The sequence below is a fragment of the Propithecus coquereli genome, unplaced genomic scaffold (assembly GCF_000956105.1).
Source record: "Propithecus coquereli isolate 6110/MARCELLA unplaced genomic scaffold, Pcoq_1.0 Scaffold477, whole genome shotgun sequence".
NCBI lineage: Eukaryota > Metazoa > Chordata > Mammalia > Primates > Indriidae > Propithecus > Propithecus coquereli.
The window spans coordinates 301972-329926 of NW_012150585.1; the positions used below are offsets into that span (position 1 = coordinate 301972).

The 27955-nt window shown below is 53.7% G+C and overlaps 1 protein-coding gene across 1 annotated transcript; it reads right to left on the reverse strand.

The window, feature by feature from the left end:
• Nucleotides 1–183: 183 nt before the first annotated feature.
• TMPRSS13 (transmembrane protease, serine 13) lies at nucleotides 184–27955 on the reverse strand. The gene is made up of 13 exons (XM_012655401.1): nucleotides 27891–27955; nucleotides 16482–16764; nucleotides 15349–15453; nucleotides 12004–12126; nucleotides 10933–11062; nucleotides 8989–9081; nucleotides 7999–8042; nucleotides 7090–7252; nucleotides 5996–6168; nucleotides 3116–3214; nucleotides 1784–1926; nucleotides 1518–1670; nucleotides 184–856 (listed from the first exon to the last, which is right to left on the reverse strand). Exons 1-13 carry the CDS (start codon nucleotides 27906–27908, stop codon nucleotides 830–832), a joined length of 1554 nt encoding a protein of 517 aa, XP_012510855.1. The 5' UTR covers nucleotides 27909–27955; the 3' UTR covers nucleotides 184–829.

Genomic DNA, 27955 nt, shown 5'->3' on the forward strand with positions numbered 1-27955 from the left:
TAAAAGAAATTAAAATTTTCTCATGACCATTTTCTAACACTCCATAGCTTCAAATTATCCTAAATATGTGATTTCCTTATGTTTCTTTTAAAATAAACTTGCCAAACTGGGGGAAGGATGTTATATTGGAAGATGTGAGTAAAAACTTCAAATTATGAACCATAAAACAAAATTGGTTATTGGAAGAATAAAATAAAATAAAATAAATCTGCCCCAACAACTTGTGACCAAACAAATACACTGAGACCTATCCACAGTCATCAGCTTGGTTAGTGACAGCACAGCCCAATTCTTGACATCCGAGGCACCGGCAGGAAGTCTGAGCATGGGCGCGACGCTCATAACACCACTGGGAGTCCAGGCGCCGGAAGGCTGGCACACCAACAAAACCTGTCATCTGTCCTGGGTCAGCAGTGGCATCACCTGGGCTGCTGGCATCTGCCCACACTGGGCTAGTCTCCAAGTCAGGGTCAGAGGAGCGAGAATTCCAGGCCCTTCCCTGGGCTCTGGGCTCCAGCTCCTCCAACCATTTACAGACATCTCTGTAGGAACATCCGTGGTACCTGAACTCTTATCTCCCGATGATTTCCAGCCTGGGATTTCGAGAAGAGTTGTCAGCTCTCCTGGTTTCTGAAGAACTTGGGCGAGCAGCAGCACACATGCACACACACACACTCACACACACGCACACACAGAGGCAGCAGACAGCGGAGGTGGGGGCACAAAGGTGCCTGGGGGCTGTTAGCCCCGATGATGCTGCAGATGGCCAGTCACTTGGGCCAGAGTCGTCACAGCAGCCAGCGCTGTGAGCAGGAGCAGGCCAGCTGCTTTAGGATTTCCGGAAGCGCACCTCAGTCTGAGAAAGAGAACAGGAGAACAGGATGAAGGTGGGCGGGGAGCACAGAAGCCCATGGTGGGGCTCAGAGCCGACAGTTCAGCCCAGCTGTCACCTGGCACTGCCTTCCAGAGAAGGGGGGTTGGGAGGGAAAGGATGGAAGCAGGTTCTGAGAGCCCCACCACACCAGATTTCTAGAGCAGCCTTCCCCGCCCCCAGCTCTCCACTTTCTGCCCCCGCCCTAGGCAGAGAAGCGAAGGGCAGGCACAGCACTCCCTGCTTTACTGCTAAAGACGGGAGGCCCAGCGGAGGCTGAGTCTGAACTGGGTCAGCAGAGTTGGGGGCAGACCCCTGTTCCTGATACCCAACTTCTGACGGGGGAGGGAGGCCTCCTGTCACACGCCACCCTCGGTGGCCATGTGAACTCACACCTCGGCCATCACTGGGAGAAGGAAGTGGCATTGGGGCTGGCGCTGGGCCTGAGTCCAGCCTTTGGCAACTCCCTGAGCTCTGTTCTGAGGGAAGAAAAGGATAGAAAGAAACACAGGCAGCTGGGGTTGCCCCAGGCTTGATGTTTGACCCTATCCTGAACACCTCTGAAATGCACTGGGCTGAGGGGACCTCTGCCTACTCCCCAGGGAAGGCCTGGGAGCTCTTCTAGGCTCCCCACCAGGGCTCTCACCTCCATCTTGCTGTAAATCCAGGGGAGGATTTCTGTCACTTTGGTGTACACGCCGGGCTTGTTTCTCTGGCCACAGCCTGTGCCCCAGCTGGTGACACCTGTCAGATACCAGCGGTTGTTCTGCTCGCAGACAAGAGGCCCCCCGCTGTCTCCCTGGGGGGAGACAGTATGTCAGCAGGGCCAGCCTGACCCCATGCCAACCCCACACCCCAGCCTCCCCCATCCTTAGGGCCCTGGGGCCTCAGCCCCAACCACAGGCCCCTCACCTGGCAGGAGTCTCTACCCCCACGGAGGTCCCCAGCACACATCATCCTCGGGGTAAGATAACTGTCGTAGACCGAATAATCATTGCACTTCTGGAAGTCAATGAGCCTGACCTGCACCTCTCGGAGGAAGGGGGATGTCTTCTCTTCAGTGAAGTGGGGTTGGAGGAGAGAGAGGACCGGAGCCAGTGAGACTGTGGGAAGCTTCGTGGCTTTCAACTTCCCAACCCAGGATCCAGACTTCTGGGAGTGGAGGGCACCACGTCCATGCCTGGCCCCAGCCCAAGGGAGGCCCTCTGTAGTTGGACACCCGGGGCATGTGGGCATAGACACCCTCACATAAGACACAATTCACTGCACATAAGACAGAGACACACATGTACACAGACACACTCACAAGCCTAGGACCTGTCATGCTGCACAACTCCTGTCTAAGTCCAAAGCACCATCAGATACATCGCTTCATTTGTTTTCAGAAACCATGTGTCCTAAAGAGGCAGGTCTTATTAATCTATTCACAGGTGGGGAAACCTAGAACTGAGGAAGCGACTTGCCCACAGTCACACAGCTAGCCGGTAAGGAGGCAAGGTCATAAGAACGCTGCACCCAGACGTCATCTCTCCATCACACAGGACAGGGGAAAAGTGGCCCTGACATGTGAAACAGGCCTGCAGCTCACAGCAAGGCCAGCCAGACCATGGTGTCCTCCTGCGCAATGCAAACAGTCTTATAGGACCCATACTGGACCAGGCAGTCTGTGACCGGGATGAAGTGAGGCAAAACAAGCCCATTTCATATCCTGCTTAAGGCCAGACAAAAACAAGGTCACTGTGCAAGCCACAAAAATACCAAACATCCCCCTCTCCTGGCCAGTATGGGTGACTGCTGCTTCCTTACCAATTACAGCGTCTAGTCTCTTCTTCTAGATAAGATTAGTAAGAATCCCAACCCTAGAGTTACCCTTGCTTTCTGACAGTATCCTTCTAGAGAAAAAACCCACATCTTTGAACCCTCCCCAAGCCACCCAAATCCTATAAGTCCTTTCTATAACAGCACCCTCTTCTTGAGATGCTCCACGATTCTCCATGTGTGTGCTCTGCCTAATTGCAATGAGCAATGAACCCAACTTGTTCGACTACAGGTGTTTTCTAGTCTTGACTAGAGGACATAGTCACACCAGCTGCATTGGCATAGATGCAGGTGTCTATATACACATATTCACACCCAGGCCCATGAATCTGCACACCCAAACTCATCCAGACAGGCCTGCATCCATAGACCAGACACATTGCCTCCGCATACACACACGCGCAGCCTAGCACCTCTGCCTCTCACCATCTGTCTCCTTGGTCTTGCCAAAGCCTGTGATCCAGCAGGTCTCATTGAGGCTGAAGGTCTGTCCATGCATGGGGAGGCAGGCAGGGTGGACGTGAGCTGCAATAAGACCTCAAGACATCAGTGGAGGAACAAGACTGGAGGTTTTGGTGGAGTGGGTGGAGGGTGAAAAGTACCAATGTTCTAGGAGCCCTCTCCCTGCCCCAGAGTGGCTCTGAATCCTCCAGGGCCTTGGACTGATCAGGCAAGAAACATAATCACTTTATCTCAACCTTACAGTCTTCTGCGTGCTGCCAGAGTTCTCAAAGCCAGTCTGATTTCAGTGGTTGCCCCGTGGGCAGATGTATAAGCCTTGGAAGCTCCTTTGAGCCAAGCTGATACTGGGCAGCTGAGGGTTTCTCTCCACTAAGAGTGGTTCTCCTGGCTGAGCCTCTTCCATGCCCTTCCATCACAGCAAGGAATCACAGCAGGCTAAGTCCCAGATACTATGGCCACGGCATCTCAGTGGTGTGTCCAGCCTGGCTTGGGGAGGGCACCTGGGCACCCTGGTTCACCTGGGGAGGACCAGGGCCTGTGGTCCTCCTTCCAAATGTTCACCCAGCACAGGGTAAGAAATCTCTCCAAGGAGGAAGAGCACATCCCCAGAGATGCAGACCACAACCCCCCTGCTAACTTGGTCCCACACTCAGAAATATTTAGAGGGTGCTGTTGTGTATCACTTCATAAGCTCCCTCTGAGGACTGTGTCCTTAAATGGACTAGAGCACTGATCACTGAACTCCAATCTGCAGGAAGAAAATAATAGTTGGTAGATAGAACGTTGGCAATAGTCTCAGTCATTTGTCATATTCACTACAGCATTCTGCACCTAGAACAGTGCTGGAGGAAGAGCAGGGAAGGGAAGGATGAATGAATTTTAAATTCTTCTCCAATAAATTGGACTTTAAATGTTGGTATCCACCACATTTTGTCTGATAGAGGCTAAACAAGCAGAAAATAAATGAAGGGATAGCATTCATTATTAACAAAACTGCAAAACATGATGTCTTTTCTATGTCCATTTTTGAGATGTAAAGTTTTAAAAACATGTAACACCTTTCTGTGTTCCATTGTCCTATATTCCACTCGTTTTCACAAGTTTGCTCAGAAAGTACTGTGACTTCAAGGTGCTTGGCCCGCAAACGAGTTTAAGGAAATCTGCTCTGATTTCTAAACCAAAAATCAGGGCACATGTTCTGACCACAGGACTGCGTAAATGTGAGCTGCGATTCTCAGACTAAGGGTCTGCCTCCCGCCCAGGGGCCTGTCAGAGCCTGGAGAGGGGCTGCCAGTCTGAAAAGGATGTGCAATATTAGAGTAGCCTTCATTCGATTTTAGGGATTATTTGACTTGTTCTGGAATTCTAAGTACTATTAAGGGGGTGGGGGTGGGTGAGAGGTAAGATCTGGACATTTAGCCAAATGGAGTCTGGGTTTTACAAGGGGGAGGCCTGTTCTGGTCCCCTTGTATGTACCGGTGAGCAGCAGGGCAGGAGGCAGCTGGCACCCCTCACCTCATAGCCCCTGCCGCCACCCAGACAAGGCTGGAGGGGCAGGAGGAGGGATGGCGGGTGGGGAGGGGCTCTGGGTGGGCGTGGTCATGTGTGGGCGTGGCCATTCCTGGGTGTGGTTCTGGCCAGCCCCGCCCAACCGAGCTCTACCCAGGGATCCTCCTTCTCACCCCACGCCTATGAGCTGACTGCTCTGACTCATGACAGACACCGCCTCCATAATTAATGTTCCAGGAAACACCAGCTCACAGGCTCAGAGCACGAGAATGGCCGGACTAACCTGAGAGCCCTCCAAGGCCTCCGGCAGTCCCAGTGCTCCTACTTTTCCCACTTGTACGACTTTGCTTATGAGAGGACCCTGGCCTCATTCTTCAGGGTCCCTCCTGCTCCCCCGTTACCCATGTTCACCAATCCTTTGAAGACTCACCTTTGCTACCCTTTATCAGGAACGCCACCCCTAGCCCTCCAGGGCTGATGAGTTGCCCCGTCTGTGACACTATAGCTCCCTACCTCCGCCCAGCATCGCATCACTGGCCTCTACCGGTTCTCTTGGTTTGTGTTGCCAATTTTGTTATATTTGCAATTGCAGCTGCGGGGCTGGCAGTATAGTAGACACACAGCATTTGATAAGTGAGCAAATGAGTGAATGGGTGAATGAATGAATGAGGCCTTCTTTGATGTCTCCTGTCCACAGTGATTTTCTGGGAACTTCCCTAGCATTTCCTTATGTAGCTTCATTTGGTCCTCAGCAACCACTTCGAGGCAATTAGTTGTTTGAGTGTGTACTCAGCTTACATTCTCAACTGCAGCGTAAGCAGTTTGCCAGTGGGAAGGGCCTGGCTTAGGAGTCAGCCCCAACCTGGGGCCAATCCTGGAGCTGCCACCTATTACTCATGGCCTCAGGTAATTCTCTCTCTCTAAAGCCCCCTTTCCTCATATATCAAATGAAGCTAACAATAGTACCTGCTCCACAGGGTTGGTTGTGAAGAGTAAATGGAATTATACACGTAAAATGCCTTCTACAGTGTTTTGACCCTAGGTGCTCAGTTCATACCAGTGAAACAATTCAATCTATTTACATTGATTAAGACCAGTATCCAAGCCCTTGCTCTGTCACCAATTTGTAATGTAAGATATGTCATTCGGGGCAAAATGACACATGCCTCAGTTTCCCCATTATGAAACAGAAGTGTTCCATTTAATGATCTCTAAGCATCTTTGACTTCTGCCATTCCAAAGCTCTGGGGCCCCAACATGAGTTGACAGGCGCTGCCAAGTCCAAGGGCTGCCGAGGGTGCCAGAGCTGGGGGAACGGGGTGCTGATTCACTCACCAGACAGGGTCAGGGGCTTGGAGAGCCGCATGAGGGCGATGTCATAGTCGTCCTGCTCGTCGGTGTAGTTGCTGTTGATGATGATCTGGGAGATGGCGGCTGCCTCGGGCAGCTGGTGCAGGTTGTTGGTGCCCGCGTACACCTTCCAGCCATCCAGGATCTTCTCCCGGGTCCTGCAAGAGCCGCAGGGGGCAGGGGCTAGTTACCTGCCTGGCAGAGTTTACGGGTAGCATCTACTGCATACAGGGGGCTGCAGCCGGAGCACCAGCTTGGAGGCAGGAGGATGGATGAAACGACCTCTGGAGGGAACCCTCTATCTTATCCCTGGGGTCCAAAGCAACCCTCCACACCTCCCTCCGCAAAAATTCTGAATTGGTTGCTCTGTGCCTTACAATAACGAAGGAGAAGGGATGAGCAAGACCCCTTTGTGGCATTCGCCCCCCACTATCTCATCTGCAAGTCATCCAGAATCAAATACGGCAGGTGGGACCAATCTCGGTAGTGTTATCCTCAGCAGAAACAGAGATGTAGACAGGACAAAGTCACCACAGAAGACTCATTGCTGGGGAGGCCAATGCCCCGGCAGCCTGGACCCAGGGCTCTTTCCTGCCCCCCAGCCTGGGCTATGGACCCCCACAGGGACAAAACTGGCTGGTGACTGTCAAGCTGACTACAGCGCCCTCCCCAAAAATCCCTAACCCACAGTCTCTGGGACAGCACTTCTGATTTTTCAGGCTCCCCTCTGCCGTGATTTCTAATTGCAGGAAGCAGCAACCAACCCAAAGCCCCTTTATTTCTCCCTGTTCTTCAGGGGCAGACTCCCAAGTCCCTCTTCCTGTCTGCCTTTCTCTCCTAGGTGCCATCAATGGAATTTTCTCATCCCTGGGCCTCACTGACAACAATACCCCCGACTCACACTCTCAGGACACCAACTGCAAATCCTGGCCCTCTAGTGACCGTCCAAGCCACACCAGCACTGCCTGGCCCATGGGGGCCGAACTCACACCCACAGTCCTCGTCTACAGAGAAGTCAGCCCTTCCTGGTGCTGACTGGTCCTGGCAGCATGGAGTCACCAGCCCACTCGGGTACTTACACAAAGAAGCAGTGGGCAGCAGTGAGCACCCACTGGGCATCGATGAGTGTGCCTCCACAGATGTGGGTGGTGCCGTAGTGCAGACTAACTTGCCAAGGCCACTTGCTCTCTGGGGCCAGCGCCCCTCCCACAATCCGCCCGGTCATGGCCCGGAGTCCACAGTCTGGGGGAAGAGGAAGAGACAAACTGTGAACCCTGCTTCTCTCAGAGTTCTTCCTGAGTTCCTGCTCAGGAAGCTTGTGCCACAATCCTGGGCCCAGGGCGGGCTTGGGTAGCCCTGTCCTGAAGCGTACCCACCCACCCACGGACTCTGCTTTGCTCATTCAATCTGACACACACAACTGGTTCCCGCCAAGGCAGGGCTACTGCACGGTGGGTTAGCTTTCTGGGATCATTCACTGGGAAGTTCCATCCACTGGGGCAGGTTCCTCTTTCTTTGCACTCATTCATTCTTTCGTTAATTTGACAAGTGCTTACTAAGTGCCCCATGCTTTGGGCCCTGTGCCAGGCATTGGGATTGTGATGGTGAATTCCAGGGCTGTTGTTAGAGGCTGGGGCACGCAGACGCATTCTAATAAGACCCTAGATTGATGAGCACTATGATGGGGGTCTCTATCATTCAAAACAAAGTAGGAAGAAACTTCCCGTGATGCACGGGAGCAAACAGCTTCCTTGAAATGAGAGAGGTTGCTGGGCTGACCTCCTGCCAGAGTCAGGAGGAGGGGAAATGTTACCCTGGGCTACCCCAGTACCTTACACGGCCCTGAGCCCTGAAGCAGACATGCTGGCTAAGCCCCTCTTCCTGGCTTGGACCTCCAGGGCCAGATATCCCTCTCAGAGGGGTCCCACCCTTCTACCGCCTGACTCCCACACCACACTGGCCACAATCCAAGAAGAAGAGCATCTTACGGGAACACTGGAGAGAGACATACTGCTGGGAAGGGCATTCAGACCTGCAGGAGACACAGAAGATGGGAAAAGAGCACTTTAGCCACCTCCTCCAGAAAGCCTTCCTGATTGACTCCTGCTCAGTTCCTATTCCATTTCCAAGGGAGCTACCTTTTGCACAAGAAGGTGGAGATTCTGACCTTCTCCCTCTCAGTGGGACATCCTCCCTTTCAGTGCCTTCGGGGGTGGCTCAGTGCAAACCAACTCCACTCTCACCCCCCACCCCCCAAATTTCTGTGGCAGATTGCACACGTTGGCTAGATCCATGTTCTTTGAACCCAGGACGACTTCATTATCCCAGCATCTTTCACAACTAAACAGGTGGCCTGACGCTCCTCTGACGCAGTTCCTCAATGTAGCATGCAGACTCCACCCAGCACGGAGCAGCCATCCAGGTACAGCGAATTCCCCTCCGCAAGGCAAACCATGTTAGCTGGCAGAGCGCCCCCAAACCTCCCCCTCAGCGGGCCTGGGACAACGGGCTGCAGGGCAAAGATGACAGAGGATGAGGAGGCCAGGGAGGAGGCCGATGCCTCCCAGGTGGGCTTCCCTGTCCCTGACACTCAGGCCTGGCATCCCCCTGCTGCTGCTCCCCGACCCCATCCCCAACCCCTGGGATGCTTCTCTCTCCCTGCCCCAGGCCCACTCCTGGTAGCAGCTTTCAGTCCAGACACCTGGCTGACTGGCGGCCCCAAGGCTTGTGAATTGTGTCTGCCAACCAGGTAAACTCTCAGGGGCACTCCTGGTGATCTCCGCGCCAAGCCTCAAATAATAACTTTTACGTCAGAAGGCCGTATGGTGAATGCGGACTGTTTCCGAGGTGCCCCGACACTCTGAACTCCTGGAGGCTGGGACCCCGAAAGGGAAGGGGGGTGATCCCTGACTCAAAGCCGCTCCCCACCTCCTCGTTCCCCTGCTCACAAACAGGCAGCCCAGCCCGCCCTGCCGTACCTGTGGAGGCTTTCCTGGACGGTGGAGTTGTATTCAGAGATTGAAAAACTGCTGGCAAAGTCCCTGTGGGCCACCTCGGTTGTCCGGTAAGCACTGCAAGGGAGGGGAGGAAAGAAGAATGAGCCCCCTGGAGGCAGAGTCCACCCAGGTCCTCCAGCTGGCATTAGAGTCCCCTCCACCCCCCCAGCTGGCAGAGGCCAGGCTGTGAGGGCCTGAATGGTGCCAACTCTTCCATGCAGCAGTCAAGGCCCTGGACAGTCTGACTCCACTGCCCCACCCCCGCTAGCCCTGTGCGGCTAGCCCAGTAGTGCCCAGTAGTTCCCAGTGTAGACTGGCAGCATTAACATTGCCTGGGAAGTTGTTAGAAATGCAAGTTCTCTGGTCCCACCCCAGACTCACTGAATCAGAAAGGCTGGGGGTGGGCCCAGCAGTCTGGATTTTAAGAGGCTGTCCAGTGATGCTGATGTACATTCACGTTTGAGAAGCACCCGTCTAGCCCTTTCTATCCAAACCGTGATACGTGTGGACCAGGCAGCGGCACCACCCCAGCCCCACTGAACCAGAATCTGCATTTTAAAGAATCCCAGGTTACTGACTTTTACATTAAAATTTGAGAGCCTCTGCACAAGCCCACTGGGTCTCAGGTCACAAGTGTGCCTAAGAATCACCTGGGGATGTTTGCTAAGCAGGTTCTAAGCCCTAATCTCAGGGGCTCTGATTCTGGGGTACATTTTTACAAGCATGGCAGGTGACTCTGATGTGTGCCACTCTCTGTGTGGAATTTGTGCGCATTTCTAGAATGCGGTACCCTTGCACGACACCATGTTTTCGTACATGCCGTTCCTCTACCCATAGGGTCCGTTCCTCCACTCTCTGCTCTCTTCCAAGTGCAGCCAGACACCCTCTCTGTCGTGTGCCCCTTGTGCTTCACACTGTCCTGATCATTACACATCGCGTTGTGCTGTGACTATGGTTTAAACCTCTCTCACGAACCACACTAGAGGTTCCTCAAGGGTGGGAGCCTTTGTGTTTGGGTGCCACACAGCCTTTGGCATGTAACAGAAGCTCAATGAACGTTCTTTGAATAAATGACATTGGAAGAACTGAATGCCCAAGGGAGGTTTGGACTTGCGTAAGGGCATCCACCTCATTGATAAAAAATGCCCATCGTCTTCCATCCGATCCCTCAGGTCCCCATTCACGGATCCGGACTCTGAGGCAGAAGTGGGGGCAGAGAACTCTTTCTAAGTCCTAGACTCCCCCCACCTCTGGTTTTTCAGGTGCTGCTTCTACAAAGAACCCACAGTGAGATCCTCAACCCTTCTCCTCACACATACTGGTGAACCCCAAAACCACTCAGCTTGAAAACTCAGACCAAGAGGTAGGATGGAGATGCCTGTCTGGCCTGCAAATTAAATGCTCCTTCAAGCTGGAAGGGCACTGCTCACCCTATTCCCTGCTCCACCCACCAGCGTCGGCTAATTTGTTTAAATTTTTAGAGCCAAAGATTCTTACGACTTTGCCTGGCCTCACCTGCCCCATTGCATTTCCCATTTGATGAGTTCCAGCCCAAGCCACAACTGCCACAGATCAAAGTCCACTGAAGGGCTCTGCACAGTCTGAGTTTCTAGTTCCCAGATGTAAGGAGAAAAGACCCGCCCAAATACCTGTCCACCCCTCAGGGCCACCACCGTGACCACTGCATGTGATAATGACAGGAGGATGCTTTGATGCAAAGAACCATATAGGAGCCTGATATTAATACTATTACAGCTCTATAATAATTGCTTTGGCCTCATGGAAATAGCTTGCTCCAAACTCATAGGATCCTAGGGCCCCGTCTCTTTGATGACCTCATGAGTGTCCTGAGCTAGTGAGATCAGCCCTGCTCTGACGTGGTTGAGGCACCCTGACGCTGGCCCTGGGGTTTTGGGGGAGGTTTACCTCTGGAAGCCCAGCTGTTGGCAGGTCTTCTCTGAGTAGGAATCATTCCAGCTGTCGCTGCAGATGGGAAGCCACTGATGGGAGGACCCAGAGTAGACTTTAAGCAGAGACTTATCCCAGTCAAACCTCACTGCAGGGCAAGAAAAAGGCAGAGCAAGTGCTTAGCACCTAGGAAGGTTCAGCTCATCTTGGGGGATGAGCTGAATAAGGCTCCGAGAAGCTCCTGTCCTGAGGCTCCTCATTGAGGTCTGGGAGCTTGGCCTGAGCAGTGATGGGCAGAAGCCCAGGATGCCCCATAAGGCAGAGCCAAGGCCAGGGGCTGGAGCAGGGCAGAGAGCTCGCCGCCCAACAGGACCCAGGGGGCTACTGCTGGGAGAAGGGGTGAGCACTGCCAGGAGCCATCGCCCTGTGCCCAGATGAGAGCATGGCAAGGAGAATAAAGTGTATGATCTGACCAAGTGCCAGAAGCCAGGCTCAGTCCCAGATGGACACAGTCCTGGGCAAGGGTACATGTAAATGGAATGGATGGGACAGGCATGCACCTCCTGCCCAACTCCCCACCCCCCCAGCAGGGCTGTTTGGACGCAACACATGCAAGATCCACTGAGGACTGGAGCTCATCTAGGCCAGCTGTTTGCAAACTGACTGTCAAGAAACCACAGGGTGACAAGTCAGAGGTCACCTGCTGGACAAAGAAGAGAGGCACATAGATGGACTCCAGACCCCACACGCGCCTCCAGCCAGAGCTGCTCTGCTTTGCACAGTCTGATAGTCGGGAGGTGTCAGATTTTGTTTGAGAACCACTAATCTTGTCCATTCACTCGTTTTACAAATTAGGAGACTGAAGCCCAGAGAAGGTAAGTGACTTGCCCAAGTCACGCAGCAATCAAAACCGGGTTTCAAACTGCAGTCTACTATGACTAGACCCCAAATCTGCTGATTCTAGATCTACCACCTCCTGTTTCAGCTGCACCACACAGTTTGCGTCACAGTTTGTAGTGACCAGAGTGTGGGCACGTGCACACACACGCACACACACACACACACACTCCCCCCGCCCAGCCTCCTTACCGCAGCCCAGCTCATCACTCTTCAGCTTGCAGTCCACCACCCCGTCGCAGCGCACAGCATGCCTGGGACAGCTCTCCACTTGCTCCTTGTACTTGATCCCTGTGCGGCCCTGCCAGAAGTAGACTGGAAGGAAAGAGGCAGACAGCCGGGTCACTGCCAGCCCAGCGCGACAAGGCACGAAGCAGCCCAAGGCCCTGGGGGTTCTGAGACACCGACCTGCAATCCCTCTTGGAATCTGGGGCTCTCGTCCCCCATCTGTATGGAGAGAAAGGCTGCTCAGGAATGCTCTGGAGTGCTCCAGAAAGCTCCTGCAAGCAGGGCAGCACCAGGAAGACTCGAGCAGCCAGCCACCCAGAGGAACAGAGAGAGGGGGAGAGAGCGAGAGAGAGAGGGAGAGGTGTGGAGATGGGTACCACTTTGGGAACGCCCCTCCCTCCATGCCGGCAGGGGTAGTGGCCAGAGAAACCATCTCCTCCAGTATCCCAGAGCCCCCTTCTCAGAACCCCTCTGCCTTCCCACCTCCTCTGTGCTCCACAGGGTCACAGCAGAGAAATTGTGACTTCACGGTCACACACACGCAATCCCCACCTGTCTGCTCTTCCCAAAGGCTACCGTCCTTCTAGCCCCAGAGGCTCCTGGCTTTTCTCCTATTCCCTCTCCCCTGACTAAGGGACATCCCCTGCGCTCGGTTCTTTCCCCATCACTTGTCTTTCTGCCTTGAATGTCTTCTCATTCAATGAGCAATTCTAGGTGGCTGATTCCCAAATGTACAAGTTGGGTCTAAAAGAAAACAACTGTGCAAACCGTATGTGAAAATTAGCCCCATGACTGATCTCTAACAGCAACCTCTTTCCAAACCAGAAACCGTGGCCCCTCCTGCTGGGAGACGACACCTCCCCTGGGCTGCCTCAGAGACCCGAGTTCTAACTCCTCGCCCTGCCTCTGGTCCTCAACCGGCTCCTCAGCCCAACCACCCTCTTCTGCCCCTGACCCTACCATGCTCTCGGTCACCGAGGGTAAAGGCCGCCCCGTGCGACTGCTCCTTCCAGGTCCAGACACAGATCCCTTCTGATCTCTTGGGCCGGCCCCTCCTCTCCAAGCCGTAGACTTCTCCTCCCACCCCCTGGACTTGGAGCCTCCAGGGGACCCCTGGGAAGCCCCCTCAGAATGCTCACGAAGCCACACACTGACATGCAGTGGAGAGAGTGCTGGGCAGGGAGCCGGGAGGCCTGAGCTCTGGCCCTGCCCCACCATGTAGCTGCTCTGTGACCTGCACAAGTCAAGCCACCTCCCTGGCCTTGTAAGTCTATAGGTCCCCCTGGCAGATGGACTTCGGAAAATGCTGCGAACCCACACTGAGAGCTTTAATTCTAGTCAGCGGGGCCACCTGTGGGTGCCATCTCATCCCTCTGCGGGTGGTTCCCCACGCTCTTACGGAGTGGGGTGCCCTGGGTGGGGAAGGGAGGGAGGGCAGGCAGCAAGTGCTGGCAGGAGGCTCCCTGTGGCAGGCATCGTGCTGAGGCCTTTCTGTGCATCGTGATAGTGACTCCACTGCCTGATGAGGCAGGAGGGGAAACTGAGGCTTGGCGTGTTAATGAACTTGCCAAAGTCACGCAGCGGGTCAGTGGCAGAACCAGGGTGCCACAGCGGGTCTGCTTGGTGCTATAGCCTGCTCTTCCAGCACGCCGCCTCCTCCGCAAACAGCCCACCCAGCCCGTCACCACTCACGCTGCCCTTCAACAGAGTCCTTATTCCTCAGCCGGGCATTGAAAGTTCTCCATGGTGTGGCCTGGCCTTACCAAACCAAACAGATGGCCTTAGGTCCCCAGATGTGCACTCTCCTGTCTGGTTAGCTGGGTCCCCCCTCTGCTTCTCCTCTGTGCTGCCCTTGCACACCTGGCTGCCCACATTGCCTGTGGCTGCCATCCACGCACGTGCCCTGTCTGGGGCATAACTGCTCTCCTGTCTTCCAGGTCATCATCTGGCCTCACGGCCATCAGCAGCTGTCCCCTGCACCCAGGCCACACAGCTGTCACTGCCTCCTCACAGTCACACTCAAATGCATCTTTCCTTCGTGATTTCTTTTTTTTTTTTTTTTTTTGAGACAGAGTCTCACTGTGTTGCCCAGGCTAGAGTGCCGTGGCGTCATCCTAGCTCACAGCAACCTCAAACTCCTGGGCTCAAGCGATCCTCCTGCCTCAGCCTCCCAAGTAGCTGGGATTACAGGCATGTGCCACCATGCCCGGCTAGTTTTTTCTATATATTTTTAGTTGTCCAATCAATTTCTTTCTATTTTTAGTAGAGACGGGGTCTCGCCTGGTTTCAAACTCCTGAGCTCAAACAATCCGCCCGCGTCGGCCTCCCAGAGAGCTAGGATTACAGGCGTGAGCCACCGCGCCCGGCCTGCCCTTCATGATTTCCAGCCGTCCTCCAGGAGACTGTCCTCCCACCGAGGAGAGGAGAGCATAACATGTGCTCACATCTGCTCCTTCCTAGGGTTTCCCACCATGCTGAGCTCACAGTGGACCCCCGAGCCGAGAACCCAAGGACAAGTCCTGGGCATCTTTTCCAAAGCAATGGAGGAGATTGAAGGGCCTGAACCCCTGAACATTGAACACTTCATCCCATTGACTAGATATCATTGAGAGACTTTTTTTTTTTTTTTTGAGACAGAATCTCACTCTGTCACCCTGTGGTGTCAGCGTAGCTCACTGCAACATCAAACTTCTGGGCTTGAGCGATCCTCCTGCCTCAGCCTCCTGCGTAGCTGGGACTACAGGCGCACACCACCATGCCTGGCTCATTTTTCTATTTTTTGTAGAGATGGGGTTTCGTTCTTGCTCAGGCTGGTCTCGAACTCCTGGCCTCAAGTAATACTCCCTCCCTGGCCTCCCAGAGTGCTAGGCTTACAGGTGTGAGCCACTGTGCCCGGCCTGAAACAGCTAGCATTTTTAGAGTGAGATTTTGTGTTAGGTACTGCACCATTATCTCATTTATTCCTTATAACTCAGGGAATTTGGAATGAGATTTCATGGGGCACATAGCAAATTGAATGAACGAATGAATTTTATCCCACCTGAGCTCAGAGTGGTTGACGAACCTGCCCAAGTAAGCAGTGGCACAGATGAGCCCGAGCCCAGGTTCTTCTGACTCCCCGATTCCTAACCTGGCTCCCTCAAAGCGGGGTATGCTGTGGTCCAAGGCCATCTGCAGGAGTGGCCCTTTGTGAACAGGGCAGCCAGGTAAGCCTGTGGTAAGGCCTGTCCCTGCTGTGTGCCCCCTTCCCCAGGTTCCCCTCCATCCTGCAGTGACCGGAACCCACCCCTGATCCCTCCTTCAACTCACAGAGGATGATGAGCGACACCACGAGGGCGATGAGGAGGAGCACGCACCCGATGAGCGGCAGCCGCTTCATTCCTTTCCGCCAGGAGAACTTGGGCAGGCTGATACCTAGGAGTCGGGGAGGGTGAGGCTACTGCGAGGAGTCCAGCACAGCGGAGGAGGGAGAAGGAAACAGGGCTTGCCGAGCAGAGCCCCATTAGGACTTCTGCACCCCAGAATAAGGCACCACCCTGCCTGCTACCAACAGCTGTTCTGTATGAGCTCTTCCTCTGGGCCAGCCAGGCACTTTGCGTGTGTTCTCATCCTTAATTCTCACTGCAACCTTGTGAGCAGTCTTATTAGGCCCATTTTATAGATGGGGAAACTGAGGTTCATGGACATGAAATAGTTTAGCCAAGGTTACTTGGCTAGTTAGTGGTGTGTCTGATTCCAAAGCCTACCACACCAGAGTACCTCACCCGCCCTTGAGGGGACAAGGCTGTGGATGGAACCCAAACCTCAGGTGACTCTCCAGAGCCAGATATCATCCAGGCCTGTTTGTAGTGTGGTGGTGGGAAGTCTGACATGGGAGGAGGGCAAAGTTGGGAGCGGCAGGAACAGTTTCCCTAAGGCAGAGCCGGTCCCCAAGGCCCACTTGGCCTCTCTGACTTCCTGGTAGCTGAACCATACAATTCATGATTTGGGAGGCTGGGGGTGGAGGTGTATGTCTGGTCAGAACCTCCCCACTTCCTGTCCACCCTCAGGGGGGCCCACTGATCATCACCTTGTTCTGCTGCAGACCCTAGCTTCCAGAGCAGACCCACAAGGCCACCCAAGGAAGAACCCTGGTCTCTAATCGAAGCCCTTGCTATTGAAATCAGCTATCTGGGCTGTGCAGCCTCCAAAGTTACACACTGCTGCGTTGGTCCCAGTTTCTTATTGCCTACCCCCTTTGCCCCGAATTTTCCACTGTCTTGAGTTTTCATGTAAGGGTTCCTTTCTTCCCCCACCTCCCCAGGTCCCTCACTGCCCATCCCAACCCCCATCTCCCCATCATTTTCCATTATGAGAAGCAGAAGGTGCCGGCTCTGAGATTACCCCCTGGCCCATGGACTACTTCCCTGTTCCTCTTGCCGTCCCTGAAGCATTCCCCTTACCTGGGCTCTCGCCGACGGCTCTGGTGGCTGGCGCTGACCTGGCAGGAGATGCCCGGACAGGTACAGCCCCCACTGGTGTTGCTCTAACAAGGTACACTCTGGTCGGGGAGGATGTCATGGAGGCCGACCTGGCAGATGATGACCTGCCGGACGATGACCTGGAAGGAGATGCCCGAGCCGGAGATGCCTGAGCCGGAGATGCCCGAGCTGGAGATGTCCCAGTTGGAGATGCCCGAGCAGGAGATGATGTCCCTGCTGGAGATGTCCTTGCTGGGGAAGCATTCTGAAAGCAGAGTGAAAAGCATCCCTCAGGCTGCTCTCCTGCCAATGCACCCCAGCCACCGGCCCTGCTGAGCCGGGAGATAGATGCTCTGGGGTCAGCAGCTAGGGGATGAGCAGAGCCCCCTAGACAAGGAAGTGTCTGAGAAGAGGAATGTGCCCAAGTGTGTCCAAGCATAGACTCCAGCTCCCCTAGAGTCTTTCCCCAACAGGACCTGCAGAGGTGGGCAGAGGGCCGTGGGCCATCTGCCTGGGGATCGAGGACACCTGCTTAGCCTATAAGTGTTTAGGGAGGATCAAAAGAAGAGGCTGCTGGGCTGGTCACTCACTCTGAGAGCTTGTATCAAGGAAGTATGGCCCCCAGTGGGGGAAGTACCTGCCCCTTCTGCCCACTTCACTCCCACGCCCAGCATCCCCAGCCCTTTCTTTTGTGTATGTGGGTTAGATTATAAAATATTATTCCTACTATGAGCTACAGTTAAAAAGTGTGAAAAGCACTGCCTAAGAAAAGTCCTGACCTGTCTTGTAACCCACGATTCTCAGCAACACCAGAATGTTTGCGTGTGCGCAGGCCTGCATGCGCACACACGCGTGCACACACGTGTGTACACACACACCAGGGAAACTGCAGAGGCAAGGTGCGGGAGGAGGTGTGTAGGCTGAGCTATGATTCCAGCACTCCTGGACAAGTTCCTTGACCTTATCCAGCTGTAGGTGGAGTGATTTATTAATTTAGATTTAGTACTTTGATTTATAGTTACAGAGGACACAACATGCTCTAAGTGCTTTAATGTATTTACTCATTCAATCCTCTTAATAATAGTTCCTTATGAGGTAGGAATTATTATTATCCCCATTTTGCAAAGGGGAAACAAAGGCCGAGGGGTAAAGTGACATGACAAATTCTCACAGCTAGAAAGGAGCAGAGTGAGGGTTTGAGCCCAGAAGTCATGCTCTGGAGGTTGTGTTCTCAACCTCAGGGCTTTGCTGACTCTTTGAGGAGGGTGGCATGACAGAATGCAGCCCCTGGCCATAGCAGGCAATCTACGATGTCAGTCCTGTTCCTTCCCCAGAGAGCCCTGGGGGTGGTCCAGATCTGGGAGAGGGGGCCAGTGAGCCAGTAGGGGTGGTGGGAAGTGCCTGAGCAGTCACATGAGGCATCTTCTCACCTCCCTCTTGCCCCTTACAGAGGTCTCTGACATCCTCCCACCATCTCTGCGTCTGCAGCCACCTCTCAAGTCCCCAGAGAAGCAGGACAAGCTGGGAACTGGCCTGGCCCATGGGCCACGTCTGACTTCCATTATAATTTCTGCTGAGAACTGATTGGCTGCTCAGAAGGGCAGGTTTCCCAGGGGGCAGCAGGAACCGTGGAGGAAGCCCACCTGTGCTCGGGGACCCTGAGCTGAGGATGTGGGAAGGAGACAGAAGGCTCTGGAACTCTGGGACCCCTGGTGCCACTGTGCTTAAAAGCATTTGATGATATTACTGAGCTGGCCAGGTAAACATCCCCCTCCTTAGAACACCTGGCCCAAGTCAACACATCATCCCTGCCAAGTTGGGTTTTTTGTTTTTATTTAAAATAATTCCCTCTTCTGGGAGTTCAAGGTGATTAGTTTGATGGCTTTCTCATTTTTCTGGGAGCTGTGGGATGAATTCAAGGAGGAATCTTGAGTTCCTGAGTGCACTCAGCTTGCCAGAGGCAGGGACCAGGAGTGGCCCCCCCAGGAAGTACAGGGGCTACTTGGCAGACGTGGGTCCCGACGCCCCAGCAGCTGAGCAGGAGCACACTTGTGTGTGTCTAGGGACCTGAAGGGCAGCTGCTGCTGACCCAGGGGACCCAGGGCTGAAGCGGCCATTGTGTGGAGGCTTGATTTCCATAAAAAGGAGACAGGTTAGTCCCTGGCAGCTTTATGGGGAGCAGGATTGGGATTGGGGGCAAGGAGGGGTGGCGAGGATGTGTGGAAATAGAGAACGCATCCGCAGACAGCACTGGCTTCGGAATCAGGCAGACCTGGGTCCCAGTGCTCGGTCTATCACCGAGTAGCAGTGTGACCTCGGGCCAGCCACATAACTCCCTTTTTCTTCATCTGTAAAACAGGGCTGCTGACCCTGAGGACCCAACGAGATCGCGTAGGAGAGCTCTTGCCAATGCCCGGCACACAACAGTTGCGCAGGTAACGCTGCTCCCCTCCCCTTTGTCTTGGCACACATGGCCCCAACCGTGCTGAGATTGAACAGCCACAGGGCATGACCAAGGGGCTGAAAGGTGTGCGAGCTCATCTTAGGGAGAAAGACAGTGCTGGACAGAAGCCAGAATAAGGTCCTTTAGTCAGAGGGACAGTCCCCAGCCGTGTGAGGCCCTGAGCTTCCCACCAGTGGCGACCTGAGCCTTGGCCTCTGCCAGGGGTCCTGGCATTGTGGCACCTCCACTGGCGCCTCGTCTCCCGCCCTGCTATGCTCACACTGTAAGTCTCCCCCAGTTCAGGGGGACTCCCATAAGTCGGTACGATAAAATACCAATAGCCCACCCACGTATGGCACTTACAGCGTACAATAAACTTTCACGTCTGTGACCTCATGAAGTCATCCCTACATCCCTGGGAGGCTGGTACTTTTAGAAGCCTATTTTACATGTAAGAACGCCAAGGCTCAGAGCTCGGATTGCTTAGAGTCACACAGTCAGGACTTTACCCCACGCTCATCTGCATCTGAGTCCACTGCCCTTCTTCAGTTAGAGGATTCTCCTGGGGCAATCTTCTTCCTGAAACATGTGTACAGCGTGGTCATTTTGCACTTGTGACACGGCCTAAGAACCGGGACCTGCAGCCCTACAGGGCTGGGAGCACCACTAGGAGGCTGGGGGTGGGGCCCTGTGGTTCCTACAAGGATCTTGGTCTTGTGGAACTTTCCAGTGTGACCCATGGTTGGGCCCTGAGTCCGGCCAGGCCTGGGCAGAGCCTAGTGACCTAGAGCAAGGGTTGGGGTGGATGTCAAGCACTCTGGGTTAGAGAGACCGTGCTGGAATCCAGCCCCGCCTCTAAGCCAGCTGGGTGACCTGGGGCAAGTGACTTCACCACTTTACCTCTCAGTTTCCTTATCTGTGAGGTCGAGCCAATCACCTCGCTTCATAGCATTTAGTCATAGACGATATATGCAGACACCCGACACACAGTGTGGGCTTGGTTAACTTCAGCTGTGATGGTGCGGTTTGTTTATCAGTTTGTTTGTTTAAGAATGCTGGGCTTGAAATAGAAAGATCTGTTTGAATATGACTGCATCTATTACTAATTGGGTTACCTGGGGCAAGTAACTTAACCCTTGAGAACTGGCTTCCATATGTGTAAAATGGGGCAAATTTTACCCCCTTCCCCCAGATAAATAGGGAATATACATGAAAGAGCCTGGTCTATAAGTGTGTGTCAAACCGTGATAAAGATAACAGCCCACCAGCTCTTTGCCAGATCCCATGTCAACCTCACAACAGCTCTTTGCATGGGTGTTGCCAGCCCTGCTTTATAGATATTGAAACCGAGGGGCAGGGAGGTTAAAACCATGCTCAAAGTCACACACCAGGGAAGCGACAGGGCTTAGATTCGAACCAGGCCTGCCAGGAGCCAGGAGAGCCTTGACCGATGTATCATGAATGTCCACAAGAACTCCCTGTCCTTCCTGAAGACAGGGCTTGCGGTTTCACACCCACTGATGCATTCGATTCCCTCCAGGCTGCGAGCTAGCAAGCTGGGCAGGAATTACCCTCCCCAGTTTATGCATGAAGAACTGGGGCTCAGAGGGGCTAATCAGCATGCCTAAGTCCCCTGAACTAACTGGTGGTCTTTAGGAACTCTACCACAGTCTTCTAATTCCCAGCCAAGTGCTGTCTCCACCTGAAGGGGACCCTGTGATCCTGCCCCTGTCCCCATCATGAGAGGCTGAAGGAGAGAGGGTGGAGAGGCCCAAGGGGTGAGGCCCAGAGGAAAATGGCAGGGAAGATTGGGAAGTGGAGTGGGCAAGGTGTTTTGTGAAGGGAGTTGGACCAGAGAGGGAACTGGTGTTGGGCAGGCACGATGGGCAACCGGGAGCAGCTGGAAAGGGCATATCAAAGAAAGGGCTGGAGGCCCTGCGGATGGTCCGGGGAGTATGCAGCCCTGGTCTTGGTAGAGCAAGTGCTCTGCTGTCGGAGCCAGCAGGAGGCAGGTGAAAGGCGCCTGCCTCTCAGGCCAGGGCAAGAGAGAGTGCTGGGACCCCAAGACCTGACTGAGAATTGCTCGTGAAGGGAACTTCGAGTCCCAGCAGGGACATCAGGATTGAAGGGCAGCCCTAAGACCAGAGGAGAGGAGCATCCAGAGTAAGGCCATCTGCCCCAGCCCCTGCCTCTGACCCTCAACCTGCACCATCTCAGGACAGTCAGAAGCGTTCTCATCTTCAGGGACCACCAGAATAGGAGGTTCCACAGCCTCCCTTCTTTAGGCATTTCACAGCCTGCTGCCCCACCCTGCTGGAAGTTCTTCCCGATGTCTAAACCACCATAACACTAACTCATTTCCTTTCCTCAATTCTTGGAGGACAATTGCTGAGATTCCAGCCTCCCACTGGAGGCCTGACCTCACCCTCAGAGCAGGTGCCTTGAGCAGATGGGAAGTAGGGAGGGGAGGAGACTTCTTGTCCAAGGTCCCAAGCTCCAAGGGGCAGAGCCAGGACCAGAACCCCAGCCTCCCAAATCCTGGCCTTTGCCAGTGAGCAGAAGACCCAGGAATGGAACTCAGATGACCAACTCCTTGATGTGCCCCAACCTCTCCTCAACCTGTCTGCAGACCGAAGGCTTCTTAGCCTGCTAAGGGACAGGTGCACAGGGCAGAGCAGGGGACTATGGGTGATCCTGGGCCATTTCCCTGCCTAACTTTACCAATCATTCTTTCCTGGCCCTGCCTCTCCTCCCCACCTACCCCTGAGATTGTCTCTGAGGTTGTTGTCCCCTGGGGTGATACAGTTGGGAGCCCTTACTATGCCATGAAACAGGCCCACACCCTGGGCTGTCACTGCTGCCACCTGGCTGTGCCTGTGCACCATCCTGGGATCCTCATCCAAAGCTGGTTCACCGCCCTGCAGGCATCCTGGGGCAGGAGGCAGCATGGCAGGTGGGCGGGGCAGAAGTCTACGGGAAGGCAGTGAGGGATGGGCCAGGGAGAGAGGTGAGGAGAGCAGCCCCTGGCTCTGGGACCCTTTCCAAGCATTTCCGTAGACAGGAGTCTATAAGGATTATTATTCTTTATGGACCAGGATGTAGAGGCCCAAAACATTTGTGTGATTTGCCCAAAGTTGCTCGGGTCCATCTTATAGCAGAACAGGGACTAAAACCAAGGCCCTTGCTCCCTGCCCAGTGTTCTCTACACCACAGCTTCCAGGGGTAGCCCCTCCAACCCCCAGGTGAATAGGGCATTTTGACAATTTATTATGTCAGACTCTGCTCCTTTGGCCCTTACCTGGTGCAGAATGGGAGTTAGTTAACAAGCCCTGGAGTGTGTCCAGCCCTTGGCCTCTCCTGAGTCTTCTGTGGGCCCAGCCAGTGATGCCAGGGAGGAGAAGGGCCCTGTCTGCTGAGTGACACCGGCTCTTGGGTTGCTCCATCTTAATGGTTATGTGGCTGTGCCATGCAGTGAGCCCCAGGCTCTGCGTAGACAGTTCTCTAGCCGCAGGCAGCAGCCTGAACTCTGGGAAACGTGCACTGCAGATCACCCAGCACCCAGGCTTGCAGTGAGAATGACCCTATAAAAAGCTCTCCTGCTAGACCTGAAGAATGTCCAGTAGCAGGAGCAGCACAACAATGACACATTTTCATAGTCTGAGGACAGGTGCATTAGGGCCCTTTAAGTCCAGTCTGCCATCCCTTTGTAAAGTGACCACCCAGGGGCAGGCTAGGCATGTCACAGGCTGTCAGGACTGGAAGGACTTTGAAAACCCTCTAGTCCGTGCCCTTTGTCCTATTGATAAGGCCATGAAGGCTCGGAGAGGCTATGTGACTTATCCAGGGTCACACAGCCAGTTTGGGGGTGGTGCCAGTCCTAGAACGCTGATCTTCTGGCTCCCATCCTTGAGCTGTTGTACAACACTGTGCTGTCCCACTGCCCACCCTTACCGACCTCCAACGAGAAAGGACCTGCCCCAGACTTAGGCCCCTGTGGAGAGAGCTGGAGAGAGCTTCTCTCTGAGTATTGAGGACATTCAAAGGGGCGGGCCAAGGCAGGACCATGGCTGGCACTCCGGCACTCTGGGCTAGGCAGGAAGAGATGACTCCTCGAACCCCACCAGAAGCACTGGGGTATCAAGAAAAGATCAGAAGCTCCCTTGACAGAGCCTAGAACCCCTGCTTGCCTGCTGGGAACTTGGGGGCCCTTGGGCTGTGGTGGGAAGCCCTGAACCCATCCCGGTGTGGACTGGCCTGGCCCAGCCTGGGTGGGAGTACATTATGGCTTCTTTCCCCTCCTCCCTGCTAGACAGAGGCTTCGCTGTAGCTCCAGATACACAGGGCTCTCTCCTCTCCCCGTCTCTGACCCCAGAGAAACCCCACAAATACAGGCTCCCCCAAGAACACAGGCACATTCCCCGCTGCCTACTCCCACCCGGCCACCAGCACCCCCAGTGCACACACAGTGTGAACATCAGAGACCCCGTCAGCCTGCGAGTTGACTGAGCTCCAGATGAAGGAGCCAGAGCGCAAGGCCTCCCCTGCCCCAGGTGTGGGAGGCACGGGGGAGCCTTGCTTCTGTTCCTAGCGAGCCGTGTGACCTTGGGGACAGTCACATCCCTCTCTGGGTCTCATCTCCTTAATCTATAAAATGAAGGGATTGGACACTCAGCGGTTTGCAAACGGGGTTCCACGGAGCATTACAGGTTCCAGGGAGGTGCCTTGGAGACCACGCGGTGAGGACTGTAGTGAGGCTCGGAGTCCTCACCCCACCTCGAACAGAGAGGATCCACTTTTCAGTTTCATACAGCGGACGCCACATAAGATTTCGTTTGAATAAAAGAGGCAGCTGTTACAAAGAACTTGAAAATGACTGGACTGGCTGAGTGTTAAAATTCCTTCTAGTTTATGATACCTCTTACACACGTGAAAAAGGCTGGGAGAGCCCTGTTAGACCAGAATCAAAACATTTCCTTGTTCATTCATTCATTCATTCATTTGTTCATCAAATACTTTAAAGAGCATTGGGTCCCCACTACTGCCCATCGGATTGCCCGGGAACTCGCTGCCTCAGTTTCTACCTGTGTCTGTTCCTTCCCTCTCTGCCAGCACTAGGGTGGCAACACAGTTCAGGGCTGGAGGCTCCCTGTATAGTCTTGGTATTGCTTCCTTATTAGAGGAGCCAGGCTCCACCCAGGGCTGCCAAGGCCCCTGCTTGGCTGACAAAGCCAGAGTTCCCCATGGCAGCTTCCCTCGTGCCTACCCCATCAGCACCCTGCCCACCTGGCCGGACACATCCACCCCCGTTGTTGCTATACCAAGAGGAAGCCGTTTTGTCAAAACAAGACACTTAAGCTAAGTGACCGTGTTACATCAGTCGGCCTTCCCGCCCAGCACCCGGCCCGGAGCCCTGTGCACACACTCCCACACGTTCACGCTCACATTTGCCAAGTCACAGCGACAACGCAGGGAACGGCAGGGAAGGCTGCTCAGCACCAATGAAAACATGAGACAGAGGTCTCAGGTGAGGATGCCTGCCTGCAGGGGCAAAGGGCAGTGCCTGGGTCCTCAGAGCACCTGCACTTGGGGGCTGGGAGACGGCAGAGTGACCTGAGCCTGGTCTTTTCTCTTGGGAGCCTGCTCAGGTCCCTCTGGGGAGGGCGCCTCATCCTGGACCGGCCCCGGGCCCCCTGCCTTTCTCACTTGTCTGTGGCATCTGTGGTCTCAGGCTGGTTTGGAACCTGCTCCACTTTAAGAAGACCCAGTATAAGAAAATCCACTCTACAGAGGAGTGTTGCTTCATCATTGGATCTACTTCGGTCTTTCTTTAATAAACATTGCACTTCTCTAAGCATTAAAAATGTGACCCGTTTTGAAAAGGCACCAAATACCCACTATATGTCAAGAACAGATGCACGCACCCAGTGCAATGGACCTGTAACCCCATTCTGCATTATCCCGGAGACTGGAGTGGACCCAGAATGGGGCCTCAGTGGGCAGTTTGTCCAGCTCGTCCAGCCCTCTACTTTGGCAGATGGGAAAACTGAGGCATGGATAGAAGAAGATATTTGTCCAGATTTTGAGGAACCAAGACTAGACCCTAGATGGTGATGGTGACAATGGCGATGATGATGAGAAACCTTAACAGTGTGTGAATAGATCTATGTCTCTGTCTATAATATCTATGCCAGATACTATTCTGAATGAGCCTCACTATGTGAAAAACACTATTGTTTTTGTGAGACTCCTTGAGTTAAGTACTATTAAATTAAGCTTAAAGCTGCCTGCTTACATAGTTTAAGCTTGGCCTAAAGGTTTCTCCGCACATAATGAACCGTAGCCTAACTGGATGTGTAAACAAACTACAACCCACTCTTGTACCAATCACCAAGTTTCGGCCAGTCAAAGGCAGCCAACTGTTTAAACCGTGTTCAAATAAGGCAAATGCTGAGCTGTACCCATCCAGCTGTTTCTGTCCCTACTTCTGTTTGCTGTCCGTAAATCCTCTCCGACCACACGGCTGCACCGGGGTCTCTCTGCCCGTTTCGCGAATCATTCTTTGCTCCATCGTTCTAAACTCTGCTAAATTTAATTTGTCCAGAGTGTTTCTTTTAACAGTACTATTATTGCTGCATTTGAGAGATGAAGAAACTAAGGTCCAGGAAGTTTTTTTTTTTTTTTTTTTGAGACAGAGTCTCACTCTGTTGCCCTGGCTAGAGTGAGTGCCATGGCGTCAGCCTAGCTCACAGCAACCTCAAACTCCTGGGCTCAAGTGATCCTACTGCCCCAGCCTCCCGAGTAGCTGGGACTACAGGCATGCGCCACCATGCCCGGCTAATTTTTTCTATATATTTTTAGTTGGCCGATTAATTTCTTTCTATTTTCAGTAGAGACGGGGTCTCGCTCTTGCTCAGGCTGGTTTCGAACTCCTGAGCTCAAACAATCTGCCCGCCTCAGCCTCCCAGAGAGCTAGGATTACAGGCGTGAGCCACCGCGCCCGGCCAGGTCCAGGAAGTTTTAAGTGTTTGCCCAAAGCTGACCCGGAACGTGGTCAGTCCTCGGTCCACCACAACAAGCCCACCACGAGCTGAGCGCCTTCTCCACCCCTTTCCAAGATTCCTCTGAAGACCCACCAGCTGCCACAGGAGCGTCATCAGCCTTAAGCCATGGACTGCCATCTTCCTCACTCCTTTTTGGAGCTGGGGGACAAAACCCACAATGCATCTCTCTGCAATAAGGCCCTCAGGAAGAAGGCACAGCTTCAGATGAGCAACTTCTCCCGGACGGCTCCTATTTCATCAGCCTTAAGAAATCTCCAACTATAGCCCTCCTTGTCCCCACCTCAGGCTCACTCTCTTGGAGGTTCCACCTTAAACAGGGGGTTAAATTTAAGAACCTTAAATAAGGATGTAATCGTTCGGTTTTTCCATTCCAAGATAAATTCGGACAATCTTTCTTCCAGAATGAACATGGCGCCTCCCATACCATTTGGCACATAATTCCTAGATTAATTGGGAGTCACTATTTTTCCATCAGTTCTGCTCTCCATCCTGTGCCCCTCCAGCAACCTTCCATGTTTGTCCCTGACTCTGGAAAGAGGAGCTTCCAGGGCAGACATCACCTCCATCACCCTGCCCCAGGGACAGGCCCTACCATCCGCCTCCGATGTGATCATACGTGCCCTTCAGATAGCTCAGCCCTTCTCACCCTTGGGTTTAGGAGCTGTCAAGTCTAGGCTCCCGGCAAGTTACCAAGGGGGATGCCCCATGGCTGTGACTGTGGTTCACCTTCCCCATGCCCCAGACACAACTCCATTCTGCCCAGTGCACCACTCTTACTGCTCAACAGAGGCTCCAATGAGCTCCTGAGGCCTAGAGCCAAGTGACTTTGGTGAGGTGGAGACATGAATCAGAGAGAAGGGCAGGGGAAGCAGACCGAGAAAGAAGAGTCAAGAGCAGGCTGGAAGAATGGTGGGAGAAATGATAGGAAAGTTTGTAGAAACACACCTGGGGTTCAGAATGGACCACAAGCTAACCAGAAGCCAAAACATAGGATGAGCTGATCTTTCTCAAACCTGGTCCATCCTTCCCAGAGTCCCAGACTCTACCATATCAGTAAAGTACAAAGAATGTGAGAAAGAGCAGAAAATAAGACATAAGGACAAGTGTGAACAGAAGAGGAATTTCCTGGCAGAAAAAGAAAGCAGAAGCGCAGTTGAACAAAATCTCTGGAAGCCTTCATGTGTATATGAATGGCTTTTCCACAGAGGACAGACTTGCTGCTCTCTACCGCCCCTAAGAGAAGAAGGAGACTGAAGAGGAGGAGGAGGAAGAGAAAGAGGAGGAGGAGGACAACTTGAGTTGCAGCAGAAGGAATTGTGGTTAAACATACAGAAGCACTTCCCAAGCATGAAGGTTATTAAGCCTAAAAATAAATGACCAAGGAGGTTGAAACATACCCTTGAAAATCTTAAAGGGACATAGAAAGTCACAGTTCTCTGGGAAGGGTTAGGAGACTAGTGAAGGGGTTAGATCAGGTGACCTCGAATACCAGTTAGAATGCTTTCGATTCTCAGACCAACAACAAGGAGATGAAAATAAATGAGATCAGGTTAGATTCTCAAGCAGCACAGTGGACGCTTCAACAGCATAGATGTCCGGCCGAGTGCCCGCAGGCCACAGAGCAGGAGCCCAGGACTCAGCCACACAGCCCTGGGGGTGCCTGCTGACCAGACCCCAAACCCCATCAGCTTCTCCTCCCAGGGGCTCCTTCTAGAACCATATTGAAAGGAAGCCAAGAAACCCGAATCCCAAGTAGCTTCAAACTAGAAAAGGCACACTCAATCTACCCAAACCTGGGGCGCATGGTGGCAGCCCCACCTGTCTCCCAGCTCAGGCTGCTTCCTCAGCGCTGGGAAAGTCTGGCCTCAGGCCGACCGACACACTCACCCGGCTGTCCCTCTCCATGGTCTCCGAGGGATGAGTCTTCCAGGCTCAGCTGATGTCGAGGAGAA